This window comes from Lagenorhynchus albirostris, chromosome 9 (assembly GCF_949774975.1).
Source record: "Lagenorhynchus albirostris chromosome 9, mLagAlb1.1, whole genome shotgun sequence".
NCBI classification, from domain to species: domain Eukaryota; kingdom Metazoa; phylum Chordata; class Mammalia; order Artiodactyla; family Delphinidae; genus Lagenorhynchus; species Lagenorhynchus albirostris.
Window position 1 is genome coordinate 23,796,973 of NC_083103.1, and position 24,059 is coordinate 23,821,031.

At 46.8% G+C, this 24,059-nt stretch overlaps 1 protein-coding gene across 4 annotated transcripts in view; it reads right to left on the reverse strand.

The window, feature by feature from the left end:
* EHF (ETS homologous factor) overlaps positions 1 to 23,436 on the reverse strand; it is a 42,755-nt gene extending 19,319 nt beyond the window's left edge. For 2 of the 4 annotated variants that reach the window (XM_060159425.1, XM_060159423.1), the window contains exons 1-2: positions 23,302 to 23,436; positions 1,556 to 1,655 (exon numbers count right to left, since the gene is read on the reverse strand). In XM_060159425.1, the coding sequence (XP_060015408.1) occupies positions 1,556 to 1,652 (97 nt within the window). In that variant the 5' untranslated portion in view covers positions 1,653 to 1,655; positions 23,302 to 23,436. The remainder of the gene's footprint in view (positions 1 to 1,555; positions 1,656 to 23,301) is intronic. The other 2 variants (XM_060159424.1, XM_060159426.1) reach the window with 2 other exon arrangements.
* Positions 23,437 to 24,059: the final 623 nt, after the last annotated feature.

Consider the following 24,059-nt stretch of genomic DNA (forward strand, 5'->3'; position numbering starts at 1 on the left):
ACATTTTTTGCAGCTCCCCAAGTCTTTGTTCTTTTATTTTTTAATGAATTGTGTTGCTATGAACGTGCAGCTCCGGGTTTGTAAACAAGAGACAACAATAACCCCACACCAGGCCTGCGGGACTTTCTTCTCTCGATGTCACATGACCCAGGTGAGAGGATGGCTCCTGACGCGCAGCCTGTTAGAACTTGGCAGAACCCGAGACTTTTGTCTAAAGTTGACCAGGGGAGACTCCCCATCAGCCAGGCGACTCATCAGATTCCTGAAGCTTTGGGAAAAGCACTGAAAATCCTATGAGTTCAGCTCCTCTCTGGCATTCAACTGGCCTCCCCCATCAGTCATGACCAGGAGCCGGGCCTTCTCTGGGGCCTCTGGGAGTTAGAGAGTAAAAAAGTGATGTTTAAATTCCACTCCCTGCTGACTACACTCCAGAGCAAACCAGAGGGATGCTGCCCTAATCGAGGGTCCTAGGGCCTGGCATCCAAAGGATTGTGCGTTTCCCTGTTTGGAATCAGCCTTCAAGGTCCCCACAAGGAACCTGAGTCCTGCCACAGGGAAGGTCATGCCCAGAAAAGGCAGGAGTTCAGAAGCACAGGTGATCAATAAGAGAAGGTCACCCATCCCCGCTTTCGACCACATGTGGCTGGGCTTCCAAACTGGAAGGTGGAGCTGCCCACAGATGGGCCACTTCTTGAAGAATGCACCCCTTCCATCAGCCTCCCACTGCTGCTTCCCAGACTCTGCTCACCGATGGCCCATCTCCATTTTCTCAAGGGAAGCAAGTGCAGCAGAGTCTCTGGGGAGGAGATTAGCCGCAGGTATGGGGTGGGAGAAGGCCCAGAGCTCCCTACACCCACTGCGGTGTGGTGCACAGCAGTCTACGCAAACTGAACACCTTCACAATGGGGTGCGGTGCCCTGATTCAGCAGCAACTTTATTCAGTCCGGCTTCTACAGTAAGCCATGGGCTTGATCACCAAACCCTCTATAAGCCCCGCCACCAGGCCCTCCTTCTTCTAATCAATCGGTTCTAGATTAAAGCACCAAAGGCAGGCACACGGTCTCCTAAAAACTCTCCCCTCCCTTTACAAAGGGAGGTCACCGGAAAATGAAATAGAAAGATTAAGCTGCTACACGTCTCTTCTCCTTAACTTCCACGCTTCCCTGCGACACACACACACACACACACACACACACACATACACACACACACGCACACACAGTTTTCCATCCTATCTTATCTTGATATCCCAGCCAACACTATTAAAGTTGGCCTTCCTTTGGGGTGCCTCTTCTGTCACCCTCTCTGCCAGGCTACCAACCTGGACCTTTGAATATTGGGGGAAAACCACGGAATATCTCAAATGGGCTTCTGGCTGGGGCCCTGGGGGGCCGGTGAGGACCTCCAGCATGAAGAGTTTTCTCCAGTCTCCCTGGACCCCACACCCCCCGGCTGAATAAAACCTGTATTTTTCATTAAGTTGGGAAGCGAAGCCTAATGAAAGCCGAGGAAGAATCCCCATGGGGAGTGACACTGGCCCCGCGCGGCCCCTTACCATTGCACGTGGGGTAGGTGTCTGTCCAGGCCGGCTGCTGGTGGAGAAGATTGCTGCTGGGAGTGAGATTCATCACACCACTTCCTTCCAGAATCATGATCTGTAAGGGGATCAAACAGGCCGTTCAGCCAGCGCCTCTCAGACAAACGTCATTTGAGAGTATAGATCATAGAGTGAATTTAGGAAGGAAGAAATAATTTGGTCCTTCCATCCATCGCCTGCGAAGCATGTTGCCACAGCCCTTTCAGTAAAAGCAAAACTCACTGGCAATTAACAATGTCCAGGTTCGATTTTCATATGCATGAGGCAAGATTTTATAGCCACCCATTCACAAATGAATAATCTCTGATCGGAATGAAACGGGAGGAAAATGGAATACTTACTCACTGGGCGAGTCTGGCTGGCAGCCAATTTTTTTTTTTTTTTAACAAAAGTGAAAATACCAAAGAGGTTTTTATTTAAAGTAAAATTTCAATCAATGAAAACCCAAATGGGTAGCAGAACAGACCCGGCACCTGTGCAGGAACTCTGACCTGAAATCAGACATTCACAAGTCCCGACACATCTGAGCAGCCTACACCTGGGCAGCCAGTAACTTTCCTCAGCACAAACGTCTGCCAGGGGATAGGCTCGTCTTGGAGGACCTCAGCCATATTTGACCTAGACTTTTTCAAGTATTTGGCTCCGCGATAATATTAGAAATCAGTTGGTTTTGGGGACAAGACACTGCCCCTTCCCTTCCTTCCTGGTAAAAATTCAGCCCCCGTTCCCTCTCCTTTTAGAGACCTGGAGAATACGGCAGGCTTTGAAGCTGATCTGAAGCTGACTTTCTCAGTCTGAGGGCTCATTTTCTCAGTAAAGGACCCAGGAGAAGAGGCTTTCTTCCATGAGCCTGTTTGGGCTTTTTAAAACATGTAAAAATTTTACACTTTAGAAATATTCACCTCAGTCGTCCAGCATCTACAGTCTTCCTACCCTCCAGGCAGGCGCCCTCCATCTTTCAGACTGAAAGCCCCAGAAGTGTGTTCAGTCATCCAAAGGATGAACAGCTTGTTTCCAGAGGATGACTGAGCATTACCCAGGGCCTCTAAGGGTAACCTGCTCTTTCTAAATGTTCGGGTAGGGAGAAGAGTCTAGCTTTAGAGGAGCAGATCATGGAAATGTTTCTGCCTGTATGGGGGAAATCTTGCATCTTCACGAGTCACCAACCTCTCCCAAACTGCCCAGCCAGAGTGGTTCCATCCCTCAAAACCCTTTCCTCTAATTTAGCTGGTGCTCCTCTGGTTCTATGTAGGGCTTGAGAGGGGAGAAGAGGGGTCTGGAAAAGGCATAAAAATTCATTCATGCATTCATTTATTCAACAGATATTTATCAGCCTTGCAATGGGCTGGGCACAGTTTTAGGGACCAGGGATACAGCAGTGATTAAGAGTTGAACTAGGCTAAACAGGAACATTTATCATGATTATTAACATCATCATCCTGGTTGTTTGGCAAATAATTAGGCCTAAGTAGAAGGCAGGGGAAGGAAAGAGGGGGTGGGAATAGCGAACACTGTAACAGACCACAGGGTGCAGAGATGGCAACGCCGGATTCTACGTGGTGGTACCATAGAGACGAGTTTCGAAGTCAGAAAGAGCGGGGGTTTATCCCACGCTCTCACACTTACCTGCTAAAGTTGGTACTAAGTCGAACAAAAGTCACTAACCTCTCTGAACCCCAGTTTCCTCTTACGCAAAATACAGGCCGTCATACGTACCATGTGTATTGGTTAGAGCTTAAACGAGTTTCTGTACCTCGAGCGCTTGGCACAAAGTCGGACATGACCGCATGGTAGGCGTTATGAGGAGGAGGGTAGGTGTTATGAGGAGGTTATCTCTGGATAACCCAAACCAGAAGCAACCTTGGGCCTCAGTTTCCCCACGCAAAAATTTAAAGAAGGTAAATTGCTTCTTAAGTTCGTTTCCAGAAATCTCTTTGATTCTCACTCTCAGAGAAAACCAACCCAAGTCGAGCCTTCTCCTCCTTCACAGGAACTGCACCTTTTCCCATCGAGCTTTCTACAGCAATTGCCCTAAGCGAAGAAGCCAAATGGGGGACTCCAAGGTACAAGAAAACTTCCAGGTCCCTAGAAGGGTGGCTGGGGGAGGGAGGAGGCATGGCAACGGCTCCTGTTTGCTCAAGGCCGGGCTTGTTCCTTGCCAGCATTTGCTCAACTACAAGCAGTAGACAGGTTACTGTTTAACCCTGAAGGGGCTGCAGCTCAGAGCCCAGCCCATCTGCCCTCCAGGCTGTGGGTAAGGGTGGGGTGGGCAGCGGCGGAGGCTTCCCTGAAATTCTTTCACAAGGGTTTGCCCGCAGGGCTGTTTCAAAGTGGCCATTTCAGTGGAAGCCAGACCTGCCGGGGCCAACTAGGACCCACCTCCTCAGCCGGCTGGTCCAGACCTTCTGCTCACCACTTCCCAAAAAACTAGAAGGCAGGGTGGTGTGAGGACTGAACGCCTGGCTTTGAAGTCAGGGAGAGGTGGGCTCAGAACCTACTTCCCCTGCTCACTGTGGGTGACCTTGAGCAAGTTCAAGTCTGTCTAGCCTACATCTTTCTGATCCTCACTTTCCCGCCCTGTAAAATGGGAACAACCCAGACGCAGAGGGCTGTGGGCATCAAATGAGCTTGTGCATGCAGAGAGCCGAGTGGGTACTAAGGAACAATTCAATAAATGTCGCATGACCATGTGGGCCAGTTTTCCTCTTAGGACCGAATGCCCACCAGCCCCTTTCCTCCGGGCAGACATCATTTCTCAGCACGAGGCACCCAGAACTCTCAACCCACAGAGAAGCCCTGAGGACTACAAGGTCACGGCTGCCCGGTCGCCACCTGGCCCCCAGGAGGCTGCGCGCGCTCCCTGCCGGTACCCCCTTTCCAAGGGAAAGCAGCTGGCAGGGTGAGGGGCCCCTTTTTACAGGGCACAGGAAATGGTTACTGCCCATAAAAGAGTTTATGTCGCTTATTCCTTAGTGAGTCAGAGTTCACCGAGGTCACCCGGGCTTGTGAGGAAAGAAGATCAGTATTTTCAACCCAGCTTGGGGCTGCAGGGACAGCGCCCTTAGCGTGGGCACCGAAGGCCCCCCACCTCGGGGCCAGCATGGCGGAAGGCCTTTCACCAAGTCCTACCCCCTCGGAGGCCCAGCTCTTCAGGTGTAAAATGAGGACATTTGCCCCCCAGCAGCCTTATAGGACTGTTGAAAAGATCAAATGAGATAATGGATAATAAATGTGCCTTGCGAATTGTTTTAAAAAAAAAGCATTATGGGCTTCCCTGGTGGCGCAGTGGCTGAGAGTCCGCCTGCCGATGCAAGGGACACGGGTTCATGCCCCGGTCCGGGAATATCCCACATGCCGCGGAGCGGCTGGGCCCGTGGGCCGTGGCCGCTGAGCCTGCGTGTCCGGAGCCTGTGCTCCGCAATGGGAGAGGCCACAACAGTGAGAGGCCCGCCTACTGCAAAAAAAAAAAAAAAAAAGCATTATTATAATCAACTCACCCACACTCCCATATATGAATATAAACTTTCTATGGTACATGGTGATTACTTTATGGGGTATAAAAAGCAACCCTTTTCATTAAAAAGTAAGGGAATTATTTAATGCTGCTCTTTAAGCTTTCTACTTTACCTTCAGCATAGCTTTTATTCGTTTCTTTCAAAAGAAAAATATATCAAGTGTGGGAGGTAGAGACTTTGGAATCTCTGAGGCCCGGGTTGGAATCCAGGCTCCCCATCTTTCAGCAACATGACCTTGAGTATGTTACCCTTTCCCAGCTCAATGTCTTCAATGATTTCAAAGGGGAAGTCGGGGAAAGTGGATGTCCTCCAAGCCTAAGGGCTGTTTGGAAGGATAAATAATATCATGGATTTAAAGGTCTCTAGTCCGATGCCAGAACACATGCCCTCATTTAAAATCAGTTTCTTTTCCTTTCTTTAAACATCAGTTCTCAGGGTGTCGCTCTAACACATTTTACTTCTTCCAAGATTGGAAGAAGTAAATTCAGAGCCTAAGTAAGAAGGTTCCACCCTTCGAGCCAAAAGCAAGCTGGGAAAAGGATCTATTTGGCCTCATCTCCAGCTCGAGGGAGAATTCTAGGGGTGAAAAGCAGTTTCTCAACCTCAGCACGACTGGCATCTTGGTCCAGGATGGTTCTTTGTTGCGGAGACGACGTGTGCATTGCAGTATGCTTAGCTGCGTCACTGGCCACTAGATTCTAGCAGCACTCACCCACCACCCGCCTGAAAAATGTCCCCGGAGCCAAATCACCCCCATGTGTGAACACCAGTCAAATGAGAGCCTGTGGAGGTGACAGCTCAGGCTTTGATCTCGCTGTGTGGTGACCTTGCACTGTTTTCTATCCTTTCTGAGCTGCTATAGCCTCTCCCAGGAAACAGCCATGGCATTAGTATCACCACGTAGGCTTGCTGGAGGACTGACTGAGATAAGGGACTGCGAGGTCCCCAGCACAGCGCCTGGTCACGCCGGGTAATTGCCTCCTAGGTAGAAATTTAAGAAAATGCACTGGGTATCAGGCCCACCTTTGTCTACTCCCACATGGTATGTATTCTGGGAACACAGCATAAATTACTACTTGGGCTATTAAAAACCGCACACCAGAAAAAAGGTAAATCTTAACTGAAACCGAAAGAGTGAAATGCAATGTGGGTGGTGCGGCGTTTTTCCATCTGCATTCTCTTATCCCCCCTCCGTGTATACAAACAATCGGAGGGAACTTGTTGACCCCTGGGATTGTCCTGACTTCCACATTCGCCCCAGACATCACCCTTTGCACGGCAGTTCTAGAACTGACACTTTGGGCGACAGAAGTCCAGAGCCACGCGTGGGACCCAGTCGACTACAGTAGACGGCATCTCATGCCAGCCTTCCAGCCAGGACCCATTCCACCTTAGGCAGCAATTCCCTGGCAAACAATGAGCTACTAAGGTTTGACCAGTCCGAACCCATTTTGGCAGAGAGACGGCACCGTGCCGTGCCGGGGCGGCCACAGACACCCTTTACTCGCCTACTTTGTTAAGTGGCAGTTCGGAGTTAAACACAAATTCCCACAGAGCCCTAAGATGCTAGGGTCTCAGACCACTGCTGGGCCACCCACGCATAAAGGCGATCTACAACCTCTGTACCCTCCCTGCCAGACCTTCATCAAAGGCTAAACTCCCTTCGAGCACCAGCTTGACCACCACGCACAGGGAGGACCCATGGATCGGGGTGGAGGCCATCAGAGCACTTGGCCTGACCCTAAAGTTTAAGGGTCTCACATTTTAGCTGCTGCTCGGTGGCACAGATGGGAATGCATGAGAAAGAGTCCCACTAGCATCTGGGTTGAAAGGGCATACTCAAGGTGTGAGGACCTTCAAACCCAGCCCGATGTGGCTGCATTTCTGGAGGGCAGCTCTTACAGTGACTCAGATGGCGAGGCTTGAAATCCTGATTCTGCCCCTTGGCAGGCTGTGTTGACCTTGGGGAAGTACCATCCTCTCTAAAGTCTCAATTTCCCACTGTGACAGAAAGTGGGGGAAATGGAGTTGATGTGCGGATTAAATGAGAATGTTTAATGTGTGAGAATGTAAAGTTCTCACACATTATCTCATACGTGGCAAGTACCCAGGAAATGTTAGCAGTTATGGGGTCTGCCCAGGGATCTCTCTCTAAACTGTGCTGGTTGGTTTGGGCGACATTCTTGGGGTCGGGTTAGACCCTTCAGGGGCAGGATGGTGTAATGGTGGGGAGCTCCAGGCTCTGGAGTCAGATGGCCATGGTTCAATCCCTGGCTTTGCCAGTTTACTAATGGGGCAAGCTTGGACAAGTGATTCAACTTCTCTTGAAGGTCTCATTTTCCTCATTGATAGAATGGTATGAAAAGTGTTGATAGATGATATGAAAAGGGTTGTTGAAAGACAAAATGAGATGATACCTGTAGAGTGCTTGGAAAAGCGCTTGACACATATTAAGTACTTGGTAAATTTAAGCTGGTCTTTATAATCATTATTATTATTTCTTTATTGTGCTGTGGCTATTATTTTGTTGAGTCTCCAAGGAGGAAATTGAGGGTTTAACTCACTTCAAGCAAGGCTTCTAACCTCCACCATCTACGTAATATTCAGCAACCCCAGCTGGCTGGCATAATCTAGCCTAGGGCTGGACTCGTGCCTCCCCACTCCCCATCCTGGGCTGCTGGGCAGACACACCATTAGGCTGAGCCGTGAGTGGCATCTCTCAGCCCCTGCTCACAGAAGCCGTGCTCCCCTGCTCTGGGCATGCATCCTTCCTTCTCCCCTTCGTCCCACCAGGCACACGCTGCCTGAGGCTGCCAGGAACGGTGGAAGGGCACCCCTCTGCAGGCCTTGGGTTACCACCCGGCATTGTGCTCTCACACACCATGGTTGGTTGGCAGGTGCACAGGAGAGCAGCACATCCAAAGTGGGATCTCCTGGCAGAGAACAGCCAGAGGATCTCTCTATCCTACAGGGTCCCTTAGCACATGAACTGCTCATTTACTGGAAGAAGGGGGTCTGGGATTTGAGCTCATGGGAACAGAAAAATGAGGGGAAGGAGGCACCTCTGGGACTTTGACAAGGGACCAGAGTCATGCACTCCAGAACCCAGGAGCCTCTGCCCAGTCTCGGGACTCCTACCAAGGCCAAGAACTGCTCCACTGGTCTCTCTTCTTAAACACACAGAGAGAACCTGCCAGCAGAGACAAACGCAGCCCAGCTTGGGCTCGCTTATCTGGAGCAAGGTGTGTCTTTTGCTCTGTGGTGAGGTAACTGAGACCAAGGACAAAATGCTGTAAAAACGGAAAAGAAAAAAATAATAGTAATAATAATAGTAACTATACTATAGTAGCTAGGGTTTATTGAACATTTAAAATGTGCTGGCTCTGTGTTAATAGTTTTAAATACATTGTCTCAGTCAATATTCACAATTACTCTGTAAGGCATTATGTCATTTAACAGATGGTTTATCCGAGGCTCAGAGAGGTTGGATAACTTGTTCAAGCTCACACAGTTTTGAAAGAATTGAAGCTAGAAGAGAATTCAAACTCCAAGGGTCTAGCAACAAACCCTGGGGACTTTCATCTGGGGCCTCACACCTTTACCAGGTTTCTCCAAGATTACAAAATTCTCTGGTTCATTCAATCATGCAGTGTCCCTGATTGAAACCCTTTTCCTTTTTGCCAGAGCAACCCGAAGCCATCACTCTTCTCAATATATTCAAGAGTTCTTTTTAGAATGAAAGGGTAGAAATCTGTCTTCATTCTGTCATACCTACCATATACTCAGGTAGGAATATTTAGGGTATGAAAGCTGGGCCAATTTTACTCTTTTAGCCATTAATTACAGATTTATAGCCCTATATATTTATATACATACACATTTACATGTATATATATACATGAGTATATTTGCACACATATATAATATAAACTCTCCTTTTATGACTCAATAATGTTATTTTTATTTTATATTTTGGAAATAAACTGGTCCATAATTCTTTGTGCTTCATCTGAATTAGCTCTCAGTCCAGAAAGTAGGGTTTCCTCTTTCTGGGAGGGTAAAGATACACTGGGAGCCACCAGGACCACAGAGCAGACCACAAGCAGGGCTTTGCCTGTATTCCCTGTTCCCAGCCCCAGGGGACTGAGAGTCAAAGCCATGGTCTGCCTTCTTCCCAGCTCCTTGATACCTTCAACCACAACATCCCCAAATGGCCTCAGACCTGGCTGCCTTGTGTGGGTATTTTTACTCCTCAGGCCCGAGGAGCAATTAGACATTGTAAATAATTACTTTTGCAATGACAGTAATATCTAAACCATTCTCGGTCCTTAATCAAAGTTACCCGCAGGTGAATTCACAGCATTTGCCTGAAGGATGTTGCAACAGATTACCGACTTCCTGTTTCAATATGACTATCATTTCAAGAGAACTACTCCCAACGAGGAGAAAAGAAAATTCAAGTATATGTGAAATTTAACTGAATGTAATACAGACAATAATTTGTGTTTTCCAAATGAATTAAAATGTGAATCAAGCTTGGGGAATGTATTTGATCCTCTCGGGATTACATCACAGGTAATTTCATACCCTCATAATGTGTTTTGAAGCAGACATTTCATGTTCCCAGGGGCAACATTAGAAGCATTATTCCTGGGCTTTCAAGCGTTTTCATGAGCAATGATGCCCTATTGGGAGGCCAAGAGCTGATCCATTATAGATACACTTTACCGACTGTGAACCATTTGGAAATATACGCATGAGGCAGATCTTTATCAGTCTCAGTGCCCGATGCAGACAAGATGCAGATACTGACAGTGGACAGGCACCAGAGTTGATCAAAAAACAAGATTACCTTTCATGACCCCAGGAGCCTTTATCCATCTCGTTCAGATATGACAAACTAAGAAAAATAGGGCAAGCTTTGAAGCATAAAAGGTCACAGTCTTTTGAGACCTCAAGGGAAACTAGGGTTTTCTCCTCTTCAAAACGCACACCAGGTTTTGCACGTATTTCGTGGGCCCCAGGCCCTCTAGAGACCGTCCACTGACCCCGGCAGATCTATGGACACCATGGATCTTTAAAAAAAAAAAAAAACAACTCTCTTGCTCTCATGTTGGATTGAAATGTAAAGAAAACTTTGCAGTGGAGTTAGGGATGGGAGACAAGTCTACTCCGACTTCTGAGAGAAGGCCTGAGAGATTCTATTCTTGTTCTTACTTGACATGGGTGTTGCCTAGTTTTCCTATGGTGACACCAGGAGGGGCCCCACTGTCCCTCTCCGTCGGCACCTAAAGTAGGGATCGTGCTGCATCCAGGAGGGTCATTAAGGACCTCTGTTTGGCAATGCAGTGAAGAATTCACCATCCTCCCCACCACCCTGAACCTCAGGATCTCTCTCCCCACTAATCCTCGATCTCTATTCTAAAACCAAATAATCATAAAGTAAAGATCATATAGAAAAAACAAAAACATCCAAAAACAAACAAACAAAAAACCAGGCCTACTTTTACAACCCTAGGTCTCCGTAGGTCTTTGGAAAGGTACAGGTATGGGGACTAGAGGATTACATTTATGGCCCTTATTCTCCTACTTGGCTGATGAGGCCGCACACGTGTTTCTCAAAGGTTGGTCTATAGGCCACCTGTATCATCATCACCTGAGGAGAAGTTAAATTTGAAGTTTCCTGAGGTCCCGTCCAGACCGTGAATCAGAATCTACATTTTTGAGACCCTCCCTTCACGAATCCTTAAGCGCTCTCACAGCTGAGAGCTTCTGGCCAAAGATTCATCTACTTGCCCTCCCTCGATTTCCCACAACAAGATAACAAACTCCAGCAGATATCAGCCCTAAAAGAAACATCCATAAACACCAGGAAATCTTTGTAAAGTCAGAGACAATACATTCAATCCGAAGAACTCAAGCTCCAGTTCATCTGCGGAGATTCTATCACTGTATTATTTGCAAACTTGAAATAAAGCTGTCCCTAATGTCCAGTGCCACCAAATGGTTCAATGCAACAGTGCTCAACGAACTTACATGTATGAGTCTCTGAAGGCCAAACAAACAAAGCCAGCATTTGCAGAGGATTTTTGTAATGATAATTTCCATCAAGGGAATCTCATGGCTGGCTGAGTCACCCCTTATCCCAACCCCCACCCACCCCACCTCAGCTCTTCCAAAGTTTACTTAACCACTTTGGATTTCAGACCTCATACCGAAGAAAATTAGTACCTTAACCTTCGGCAGAGAGAAACAATCAAGGAATGTTTGTCCCACAGGTATAAATATTTATCCCCTCCAATTAATATATATTTCTTGACTGTCTACTAGATGCTAGGCACCGTGCTGGGAGCTGGGGGCACAACAGTGAACAAAACACAGAAGCTGCCCTGCTCAATTGGACTATCCAGAGAGGACACCACTTCTGAAAACCACAGTAGCTCTTTCCAAAATCGTCTGACCTCATTCGCCATCTCCTGCTGGGGTTACCATGGAACCAGAGGAGACAGAGCCTGGCAACCTGCTCTGGCATTTGGAAATCACCAAGCTTGGAAAGAACTTCAACTCCATTTAAAAACAGGACCGATGGGCTTCCCTGGTGGCGCAGTGGTTGAGAGTCCGCCTGCCTATGCAGGGGACGCGGGTTCGTGCCCCGGTCCGGGAAGATCCCACATGCCGCGGAGCGGCTGTGCCCGTGAGCCATGGCCACTGAGCCTGCGCGTCCGGAGCCTGTGCTCCGCAACGGGAGAGGCCACAGCAGTGAGAGGCCCGCGTACCGCAAAAATAAATAAATAAATAAATAAATAAATATAATAAAAAATAAAAACAGGACTGATTCTCCTCTCTCCAACAAGCCCTCACCTTCACAGGAAACCCTCACCAAGACCTGGAGTTGGCAGCCATGAGTTTCACACGAAGCAGCTTCAGCCAAAACCAATCTCCACTCAGGGCAGAATAAAGCGGCTGGTTGTCTGGACGGCTGAATGTCTCTCCCCGAGACAATGGCGTGTTTATGTGTCGGAGGGTTAGGGGCAGGTTAACATAAAACCCACCGTAAACAGAGCTGTTCATTCCGTTGCTGGCAGGGGCTTCTGTTATCTTCTGAATACCTCCCAGAGGGTATGAGCCCTACCTTTGCATTTGAGTTGGCAGCAGAGTTATTTTTTTGCACCTGTTGCTCTGCTCCAATAACAACGCAGTTAAGCATTGATTTGTTGGAAAATAAACAGAAAAAAGCAAAGAAAGGCATCTGCCCAAACAGCCTGAGCTGGTTTGACAGAGCGTTCATGCCAATTTGTTTTTCCTATAAAAATCAAAGAAAAACCTACGCTTTCACTTTGGATGCTACCCTCCCACTCCCTCAGAAGAAAAGGTGGTATCGAAGAGGCCAGCCAGAGCTGGCAGGGCCAAGGAGCCAGAAGACACTGTACTTTTCCATCGGCTGGCTCTGTGAGGGCGCTGAGGGGTGTCCAAGATCTGCAGAATGACATGGCCAGCCTCCAGCCAGCCCAGGTTAAGATCCTCAGTCAGATTAACAAGGGCGGAGAAGGGGCTGCTGGGGTATGATCAAAACCCACACCACACTCTTCCAAATGGTTGACTTCTGAAAGTCAATATGGTTCAAGTAGTAGGTGTGGCCTATGGGTACCTCCCTAAGCAGAGACTCAGCCTGCTTCTCCCAAAGACTTCTTCATCCAGCCCTGGGCAGCAAGCAAAGTTCGAAAACTCCAGGTCCCTGGACCATAGCTTTCCCAGTGGGGAAGGGAGGTTAGCCATACCTACCTCCAAGGCAAGATGTATGGACTCGCTCACGTCCCGCCAAGCGACTTGATGTGTCCCGTCCCCAGTGGAAAGGACCTAAGATGTTCACAGTGTGATGCCTGCATTAATTCAAGCATCGTCGTGCTCTCATTTCTCAACAGTTTGTCAATATCCCATGAGGAGCTCAAGCCAAAAAGGGCCACAAAGAGCTAAACAAATCACTCAGATGGAGATCATGACAATACTAATTAAGCAGTGGCATCATCACCCACCCTTTAACACACAGCGTCAGAAGAAGCCTCTTAATATCTCTTTTTAAGCCTTGAGCAGAAAGCCTAGGACGTGGGCCAGACTCACTGTTCCCCAACATGACCACTTCCCCTCAGCTTTCTCTCGGCTGTTGGGCCTTCATCATCACCAGACTACTGGCTTAATGGGGGAGTCACAGCAGTGGGGGAAGGCCTCGGAAACGCCGCTTCTCGAGGAGCGTTACGAACAAGGTGTTCCGACAGAAGAGCGATATGCCTGGCTGAGCATTCCCAAGCATTCTTGTCATGAGCAGGGCAGGGAGTGGAGCGCCTTGGAACCAAACTGGGCAGCCAGAAAAATAAAAGATTTAACAACACCCTCAGTTGACTGAAAAATAAATAAGACCAAGGACGCAAGAATGCGGGAAGGGTGGAGGGAGGTAAGAGGTGGGAACCGCAGCCAGGCAGGGGTTGGGATGGACTGGGACAATGGATTTGACCATGTTGAGATTCAAGCGTCTTCCCAGAGAAAGACTAAGATGACCCAGCCAAGGAAAGATCAACAGCCACCAATTTAGAATCTCACAGACTGAATAATTACAACACAGCAGACAAAATTATGACGAGGATGATAGTTTATATTTATTGAGTGTTAACGATGTGCCAGGAATTGAGCTAGGCTTTACAGGAAGTTCCTCACTCGATCCTTGCAATAGCCTCAAATGTTGGTACTAATATTAGCCCCACTTTACAGGTAAGGAGGCACAGAGAAGTTAAGCAACTTACCCAAAGACACAGAGCTAGTAAATGGACTGGATATATTATAATAAATGTATTGGAGTGTGGCAGGAAAGTGCAATACAACTCTTGTAGCTTTGAAAATGGATCCTTGTATTTCCAAAGACGAGGAAGATGTCTCTTTAGGATCGCTTACTTTTATTTTTGAACTTGAGATCCTTTAATTTTTTCCCTAAATGTGAACAAGAGGCATACTAAGCATCCTTGTGCCCTAATATGAAAGTTCTCTTACTGTCCATCAGCGTGGATGCTACAGAAGCACCAGTTCACCGCCACGCAAATCCATTTGTCAAAACTTCAGCCTGGCTTCCTGTTGAAAGGCCCAGACTGACTCAGGAGTTGGGCTTGGCTGCTTGAAGCCACCTCAGACTTATTAGCCATGATAAAAGAGCAATAATAATAACAAGGAAACAAACTGTTGAAAAATTAAGGGAAATTTATGCCTCCTTTGGAAAAGCATCTGATGACTGAGCTGTCACTCAGAGGCCCTGATATCAGACCTGCTGTGTTGTGGACGTCACACCCACAAGGGGAGGACTGTGAATGTGTCACTCTGAGAGCCTGCATTCCATCACTCAGAGAAGAACTCTAGGGAAGTCCACCCCATCCTCCAACAGGCGCATGACCCTGCAGCAGTTTGTAAAAACGTAGCCATAAAACACAGACAGAACTTCATTAGACTCGTTCCAGTATCATCTTTGCAACTTAAGAAACAAATAATATCTGAATTTTCTCACGAATTCGAGGATCTCCTCTTTAGAAGAAGTAGGGTTTTCTCTTCATACAGGCAATCATTAAATGACAATAGACAAGAAAGCCGTGTTCCTTTTTAGTGCCATCCTACAAGAACAATAGACTCTCAGCAACCCAAGTCTCATTTTTCCTTCCAAAACACACTTTGCTCTGTGTCTCCTATCTCACTGGCCTGTGGATTAAGCCCTTTGGAAAATAACAAATGAAAATACTCCTCAACAAGGCAAGCAACTGCCTATCAGAAATGTTTTCTAAGGAATCCAATCCCTTCCAGCCGATTATTCATCCCTCCCATTGCTTCAGTGGACACCTCTGACACTCAAACAAAATGACCCAACTCAAAACACCCAAGGTCAGCTCGATGATCACGATGAGAATGAGTAGGGCCTCTCCCAGCAACTTCCCGGCTTGCTGGCTTCCCAGCATCAGGAGCTGTCACAAGTTTGAATAATTTCATCACATCCAGAGGGAGGCCCAGCTACATAATTTGCAGGGCTTGGTGCAAGGGAAAATTTGGAACCCCTTGTTCCAAATGTATTAAGAATTTCAAGACAGCCACAACAGAGCATTAAACTAAGCACAGGTGCTTCCTAAGTGTTGGACCCTGTGTGACTGCATTTGCTCTATCCCACTGACACCGGCCCTGTCCCCGGGGTCAGTCCCAACTTTTGCCTTCACCTGAACCCTTGCTCTATCATCATGGAAGGCAGGGGGAGTCTTTGCTGTCTAAAGCTTTTCTGTCTAAAGCTCCTAAAGTAGTTAGGAGAATTAAATGAAATACGACATTGAACATGTCTGTAACAGCACCTGGCTTACAGCAGGCACTCAACAAATGTTAGCTAGTATTATTATTGTTGTTGTCATTATTATTATTTTCATTATGCCAAGGTCCCTCGACAGCTCCAAAGCTACCCATAGGCAAGAATGATGGGTGGGAAGAAAATACAGCCCATTTCGATAGAGACCATCTATTAGCTACTGCTGTTCAGAAGTCATTTCATTAGCTCTGTGTGAGAGAGTGCTATAAATTAGGCATTCTTAGCCTTCTCTTTATACCATGGACCCATTTTACACAGTCTGCTGAGGCTTATAGACCCCTTCTCAAAAAAATGCTTTTAAAATGACAAAGTAAAATAATATTAGAAAGGAAGTTTATCTTGAAATACAATTATCAAAATACTTTAAAAATAAATGTGTGATATCATAATAACATATGGGCTTCTTTATTAGTACATTAAACAAGAATATCTAGTGCAGGTCCAATAACTTCCGTAATATCAAAGTAGTGATGAATAGTGATGTTTTGAGACGTCTGTAACGAGTATAACATGATATGAAAGTATCTGCAAGTTCTCCTGGTGCCAATCAGTTACAGCTATTGCTACTGGGGAGTTTTGCTTATATTCATATTGAAATTGGATTGAATTCACACTGAATGTTGAATTTTAGTTAGATTACTGAAAATAAACATGTAATTTTTTTCCCACATCCAAGTTCACAAACCCTCTGACTTCTCCCCATGGACACTAAGAGATCTTTGGATCCCAGGTTAGGAACCCTTGCTGTTCTACAGCAAGGACTGCTTGTTCAATTCAAATAGCCTCTTGAGACCACTTCCACATGGCCAGAAGCCTCAGCTGAACAATTTACAGGAGGCAGACCCTATAGTGCCTTGGCAAAATAAGTAGGATTTTTTTTTTTTTTTCGGTACGCGGGCCTCCCACTGTTGTGGCCTCTCCCATTGCGGAGCACAGGCTCCGGACGCGCAGGCTCAGCGGCCATGGCTCACGGGCCTAGCCGCTCCACGGCATGTGGGATCTTCCCGGACCGGGGCACGAACCCGTGTCCCCTCCATCGGCAGGCAGACTCCCAACCACTGCGCCACCAGGGAAGCCCAGGAATTTTTTTAAAGCCTCTAGAATACCCAGAGTAAGTAATGCCTTAGCTGCAGTGGCCAGTAGGTATCTGGAGGCACTCAAGAATTTAAGGGTGGGCTTCCCTTGTGGCACAGTGGTTGAGAGTCTGCCTGCCGATGCAGGGGACACGGGTTCGTGCCCCGGTCCGGGAAGATCCCACATGCCGCGGAGCGGCTGGGCCCGTGAGCCACGGCCGCTGAGCCTGCGCGTCCGGAGCCTGTGCTCCGCAATGGGAGAGGCCACAACAGTGAGAGGCCCGCGTACCGAAAAAAAAAAAAAAAGAATTTAAGGGTTGAGCAACATATATAAAGTTGCGGTTAACCATGTGAACTGCTGGGAGGGAGATCAGTTTCTCCTGGAGGCCCCTACATGTCAGGCATCAAGACGGGATAAAAACGTGCTATGTACCTACTCCAGGTCTTCCTTGGAACTGCCATGGGTGGTGGTTTGCAGCCAGTTCAACCCAAGGCTCCATTTGGAGTTCTCGGCTTCACATGGCTCATCCCACCTTCCCCACTGAAAACCGCATTGCAGTTCTTTCCCAAGGTCACAGTACAGAATCAACATCGATCACTTTGAAAAACAAAATTCCAGAATTATTATCAGCCACTCCTACTCAATAGCACCTCACTGAAAACACCCATGTTGAGCACTGACCCTCCAATTCCGTTCCACAAATTACGAATTGTTTCCTCACAAGCATTTGTCCAGGTGCTTTCAGAATCTTTGTCTAATTTAATCCTTACAACAGCCTGTGCAGATATTATTAACCCTATTTTCCAGATGAGGAATATATATTCTTGAGCTTACATAATTCACCCAAAGTCACTCAGCTACTCAGTGGCGGAGTCGAAGGTGAACCCAGGTATCCTGACTCTAACCTCCATGTTCTTTGTACCACATTCCAGCTGCTTCCAGGCAACAAAAACTCATAGCCCCCTGCTCCTTCAGATACATAAGCAGCCAAAGTCTACTCTTCACCAATGCTCCTCAGTCCACAGCCTCTGGCCAATGGAGTTAAGACAAGTGAAAGGTAAGCTAGGTGCTCTCTGTTTTTCTCAGTGGACGTAATTGAGACAGAGGCTGAATTTGGGCCAAATCTAAAGTTCTTTGCAGGGGCTTCCCTGGTGGTGCAGTGGTTGAGAATCCACCTGCCAATGAAGGGGACACGGGTTCGATCCCTGGTCCGGGGAGATCCCACATGCCGCGGAGCAACTAAGGCCATGCGCCACAACTACTGAGCCTGTGAGCCACAACTACTGAGCCCATGTGCCACACTACTGAGCCTGTGCTCTAGAGCTCATGCTCCACAACTACTGAGCCCATGTGCCACAAGTACTGAAGCCAGTGCGCCTACAGCCCGTGCTGCACAACGAGAGAAGCCACCGCCATGAGAGGCCCGCGCACTGCAACAAAGAGAAACTAGGGCTTTCTCTAGTTTCTCGCCGCAACTAGAGAAAGCCCGCATGCAGCAATGAAGACCCAAAACAGCCAAAAATAAATAAATAAAATAAATAAATTTATTTAAAAAAATAATAAACTAAAGTCTGTTGCAAAGAAAACATCTTATCAGTAGTCACAAGGAGACAAGGCTGAAATAATCTTCACCTTTCAGACCCCACTTACTTCATCCAATAGGATATATCATTAGCCCTACTGAGGGAATTTTTTAAAGGTTCCCAAGAGGGACCCCCCCCCAAAAAATCTCTATGAGACAGTCATATGCTCCAAGCTCCACTGTCATACACAAAAGTAGAAGACCTTCTTCATATTCCAAAAAAGACTCAATAGACTTTTGGAAGAAGTCTGCATCAGGCAAAGAAAGGGCTGGCAGGCAGACTAAAATTTCTCAGATCCACAATTGGACCCATAAAGATTTAGCCCCCAAGATTGTTTATGTGGTGTCTATAATATAGAGTGAGGGGGATGTGACAGAATAGGAAATTTTGAATTCAACACAATTACAACCACATCAAAGAAATTGTACATCTAGACAAGGTCCTACGAAAGTAAAAATAGTTACTTTAATAGTGGGGTTTAAGAGGTGGTCTAATAGTCCAATAATCAAAATATTATAGGAAGCATTTTGGCTCCTTTTGATTTGGGGCTTGGTTTCCATCAGAAAGCAGGTTTGGAATGCACCTCTGCTGGCCACATTTTAAATAAATAGGCAGATACCCTTAATAACAACGAAGATGCTCCTGAGAAAGGACAGGAAGGAGGCTCTAAGGGCCGGGGTGTGGGGGAAGATTGGAAGAGAAGAGATAATGTGAATCCAATGAACCAGAACAAGGGGCTCAGCCCCATAAAACAAACCGAAGACAGAGCGTGCTTAGGTGCTAGTGAAATCCCTTTTCAAAGAAGTATTTTACAAGGTATCTCTTTTAAAAGAAGGCCAATTAAAACCCTGGTAGCCTCTTTAAATGGGCCATCCTGCTCGACCCTCTTGCAAGCTTTGGTTGCTCCAGATTCGCGCCAAGGGCCTCTGGGAAGACCAGGCTCTCCAGGTGGGCTGCCCAGTGGCTTGGCCAGCCACGTTCCCTTTCTGATGACCCCCCGGGTCTTCCTCTTGGAGAAGTGAGTCCATGTCCATCCAATCTACCCAATAATTCATGGACAGTCAGATGAACTGAGCAGCCTCCACGGGGTCCTGAGCATTCACTTTTCAGCCGGCTGCTTTCGTGTTTTACAGAAGACAGCATTAGAGTGCCTACCCGTGGACACCAGTGGCTCCCGGGGGTCACAAAGCAGTCAGCTGCATCCACTTCTACACTGGCACCAACTTCAGACAAATGAGGCAATTGATAAAGATGGGATGTTGTCATGGGAACGGCTCAAGCACCCCTAGTAAAGGTATCTAGTCTTTAGTACCTCCACCAGGTACATCCCTTGGCCAAAATTCTGAAGACCCCAAGGAAGCCACTTAAGGGCTCCTACTGGTCTTCTTTCCTGTCTCATCCTTAGGAAGGCATCTCCCACCCCATTCTCAGCTTTCACAGACTCGAGCTAAACCTGCCGACCTCTAGGCATAGCTAGTTTCCCTGGGTCATCAGATTCCGAGGGCCGAAGTGGACCTTACGGATGATCGGGTTCAAACTCCTTTGTCCAAATGAGGAAACAAAAGCCCAGAGAGGTGGAGTGTACTGCTCTGGGAGCACAGCTTTGCTGGGACTACAAAACCAGGTCTCCTGACTGCCAGTCGCCTGATTGTCCTGCACCCTGCCTTGCCCACACCATGCTCCAATCACTCAAAAACGTGAGTCTGGAATTCTTCAAGGAAGATTCTTAAAGAAATATCTTTTTTTCCCCCCTCTGAAGTCCAATAAATTTTTTATCAAATAATTCTGAGGGATCCATGGAAATTTCTACTCCAGCACATCTCAGCTTCCCGACATCAAAACCACTCAGCTTGAACATATGTCCCATCCTAACATTAGCTGCTGTGGGAAGCCATCCTCCCCCACTGCACTCTTTGTTTCCTGCACAACTTAATAGTCTGGGCTTTAAAATCCTGTCCGATTTAAATAAACATAATAGTCACATATGTCTAATAGGAGCACAATTGCAGCTCCTCAAAACGAATCCGATGATTTAAAATCCTATTATGAAAAATTGGATAAGAAAATATTAAATGAAGTTTATTATCTTCGCTGTCTCTTCAGTTATTCAGCAATAGATTTAAGAGAACTCCAGCACCATATGGCTGCCTCCCTGCCTCTGTCTTCAGGTGACAACCCCCAGCTCAGACAGAGCCGGTGTGGCTCACCCAGGCTGACAGCCCCGCAGGGTCAGTTACCCAGTAACAAAACCAGGATTAGAAGCGTGGTCTCAAACACCAAGGCTACATGGAGCCCAATCCTCCCGACTGGCCCCTCCCACAACAGAAATGATTGTCACTTAAATTCTACCGGAGAGGGACCCTAACGAGAGAAATAGGCTGAAACGGCAGAAAAAGGTATCACCGAAAATCAGCTTCCGACTTTATATTTGATTCCTTAAAACCGTGGCGTTGCTTCTCAAGTGTGTTAGCAATTTCTACCACGGCGTTCTTGGTATCCACCCTACCCCATCTCCCAGAGGTCTTTGAAAATCCCATCTGTTCAAAAGGACTTAAGGAGGACTCCAACTGGAGGAAAAGGGGGAAGGACTGAATCACTTTTTAACGATTTGTATAAACCTCTACGGCTGGGTTTGATGCTTTAACATTAAACAGGGTTCCTACACTGAGTTTTCAGAAAGCAAAGCACACAGCCCAGTGCTAACTGTAATTTGGAGGCGGAGGTGTAGGTGGGGATGAGGAAAAGTAAAACGTTACAAGATTCCAGAAAGCTAAATTCTACTTCCTGGAAATGAACTTTGACCCAAAGCACTCACTTTCCGGCCTAGGACCTGACATGAGCTCCTTCCAGTTTCCAATTAGCTAACTGAGTGCAGTTGAGTAAATATTTTAACCTCTCACTTTCCGTTTTGTCTCAGCCTTTGAAGTTGTCAAAAAGGTAATGAAAGAAGATCTGCATAAAGTTGGTAAATTAATGGGAGCATAAAGGTGGAATCATGAGTGTGAATGTAGGGCTTCTCAGAGGTCCAGAGAGGCCCAAGGCATTTCCATTTGGGGGAGCTCACAGTATGTTTAAAAAATGGGGAAAAAAATCAAAAGGGGTTGTTTGAATTTAACAAATAGATGCTTTTTAACACAAAAGAACAAATATAATTGAATTTGAGATCTTTCATACATGTGAGGCCTGGATCAAAGGCATCACCCTACCCACAACCACCCTAAAAAGGTCTCGACTAACGCCGCCATCTTGAACAGTAACACAAGAGAACTTACAGCACGGTTGTTCCCTCAAAGTTACTTTCTTCTGCAATGCCTCTGGGGCTTCCCTGGTGGCGCAGTGGTTGAGAGTCCCCCTGCCGATGCTAGGACACACGGGTTCATGCCCCGGTCCGGGAAGACCCCACATGCCGCGGAGCGGCTGGGCCCGTGAGCCATGGCCGCTGCGCCTGCGCCTCCGGAGGCTGTGCTCCGCAACGGGAGGGGCCACAACAGTGAGAGGCCCGCGTACCTCAAAATAAATAAATAAGTAAATAAATAAAATGCCTCTGTAAAATGGTTTGGAAACATGGAGGATTATCTCCATTATATTTATTATTTTTTCAAGTGTGATCACACACTTCCAAATGACCCTCATTCCATGTTCCCACTGTTTTTTAAAGTCTATCCATATAAGCCATGAGTGATGGTGTGGGAATAATGTGATCCTACCCGACTTCAGATTATACAATGGAATTGATGAGTTATTTCATAGTCTCAGAATTCTAGGTCTCAAAAAGAGGATAAATGCAGCCTTCTGCCAACTCCCAATGCAGCTATTAAAGTCATTCTTTTCCTTTTTAAGAATGAAAGATTATTCACTGTTATAGAGCTCCATAAAGTCATTCTTAAAATCTCTTAACAGCCTTTCCTGGTAGCATCTCTTACGCCTGAAGTTCTACCCAATAACACAACTTCATCTCTCCTGTTGGAAATCAACTCTTCCCTTGACCTCAGTGGAATTAGCGCATGGCCACTCTTGATCCCCAACTCTGCTTTTATGCAGTGAAAGGCTCTATCTAAACATATCCTCGCAGCCATGCCTATAGAACCAACTCCTGAATTAGACCTTCCACTGAAAAGTTCTCAAGTCCAAACACTCACTCACTTTATGCCTGTTACTAAGGTCAGTGCAGATAACCAGCAAGACACCTGTGAACTTAGACTCACAGAAGCTTATGCTTCATCATAACAAGACACATGCACCCACAATCCTAGGAGTATCCTAAATCTTGGCAAAGACGGATGCTGAGAATGTCAATTTCCTGACTCGGCGTTGTCATTTACCAGCAAGAAGATTAACTCCCCACTGTTTCCAGTTCTATCCACACGTAGGCCAGTTCTTCTCCATCGTGTCCAAACGAAATCAAAAGAACCCCTGTCTTAGAAGGCATTTGGGGCTGCTGACTCACATCTGGCTGTCTGGTCATAGTATCCCATCATGGAACAAACAAAGGGTTAGTTTGTCCCCACGTGAAATGACAAAACTCTTTGCCAAAATTGTTTTTGTTTTTTTGTTTTCTGGACAGAGATGTGCAGCTCTCCCCAATACCCTTCCCTACCTGGGCTGCCTGACCATTTTTTCCAATGTGGGTGCATACACACACCCTTGCCTGTTTCCAGCCATTTTCAAACACCAGAATATACTGAAGATAATCTGCCTTTCTCTACAACTAATGTAATGAGTCAGAAAAACTACCAACAGAAGACATCTCTAGAAAGTGAGAACATGTGCCCTGAGCCCCAGTAGCTATTCAGCCAACCAGTTCTTCACTGAGAAGAACCTATCCCCAGCTTTCAGAATTTCAGAATTCAATCCAGGGAAATGGCTTTGTCACAGAAAGAGAGGGACACCAGGCGGCTTTTAAATTCACAGTGATCAAAGACCAGACTCCATGCAGGGAGTTCACAGATAACAGCCAAAGTCACCCTGCTGCCCTCCAAAATAAAATCCTAAGACAACCCAGTGAGGAAAGCACAGCTGAGGTGAGCTTCGCTTCCTGCCAGCTGCCTCCGGGAGTCTGGTTTATTTTCACCTGTCTGATTCAAGGCAGGTTTCTCTTTTCACTCAGGTGTTTGAATTCCAGATTCAAAAGAAGGTTTAAAAGTAAGGACTTACCTCATTTACCTAAAGATTCTGGGTGGGAAATCCAATAGTTGTAGGGGATGGAGGGAAGGTAGCAAGCAGCCCTCACGCCAGCTCCTACAGGGAACCAGGAGTGTTATCACGTCTGAGCTCTCATCAGAGTGAAGATCAATGCACATGACAATAATTTTAAATCATTTTGTAGGATGTTAAGCAATAAGCCACCAACCGGGAATTCCCTAAGTCACTTCCCCCTCTTCTGATTGGCTGCTGGGCCCTTTAAAAAAATAAAATAAAGGATTACAAACATTTGCTCATTTGCATTTGGCAAACTCACACGTTAGTGTTCAAACAAAACAGGTCTAACCAGGTTATGCCTGTGTCTCGAGAACAGAGACAACCTGTTAATGGATGAGGAATTGATTTGGTGGTGACTGTTCTTTCTAACTTAGAGACTGTTTCAGGTGAAAAGCACCAGGCTTGCTCCCCAAAGATACCAGCAGGAATGGAGAATGTGAGAGCAAAGTGAGCAGAAGCTCAAATCTGGAGGAGATGATGGTACAGGGGATTTGGGGGCGCTCTTAAACCTCTGTCTCACGTACTAATTTGTATTCAGTCCACTCTGCTTTGACATCAAGATCTTTGCCCTGGTCACACAGGTACCAGGTTCTTAAGGGACTCCTGGCCTGGTAGCGGGAACATAGGTTCTATCTCCAAGCACCATGATTTACTCCTTGACAGTGACCCTTGGCAATTTCAGTGGACTTTGAAAAGCCTATCTCCCCTGGCCC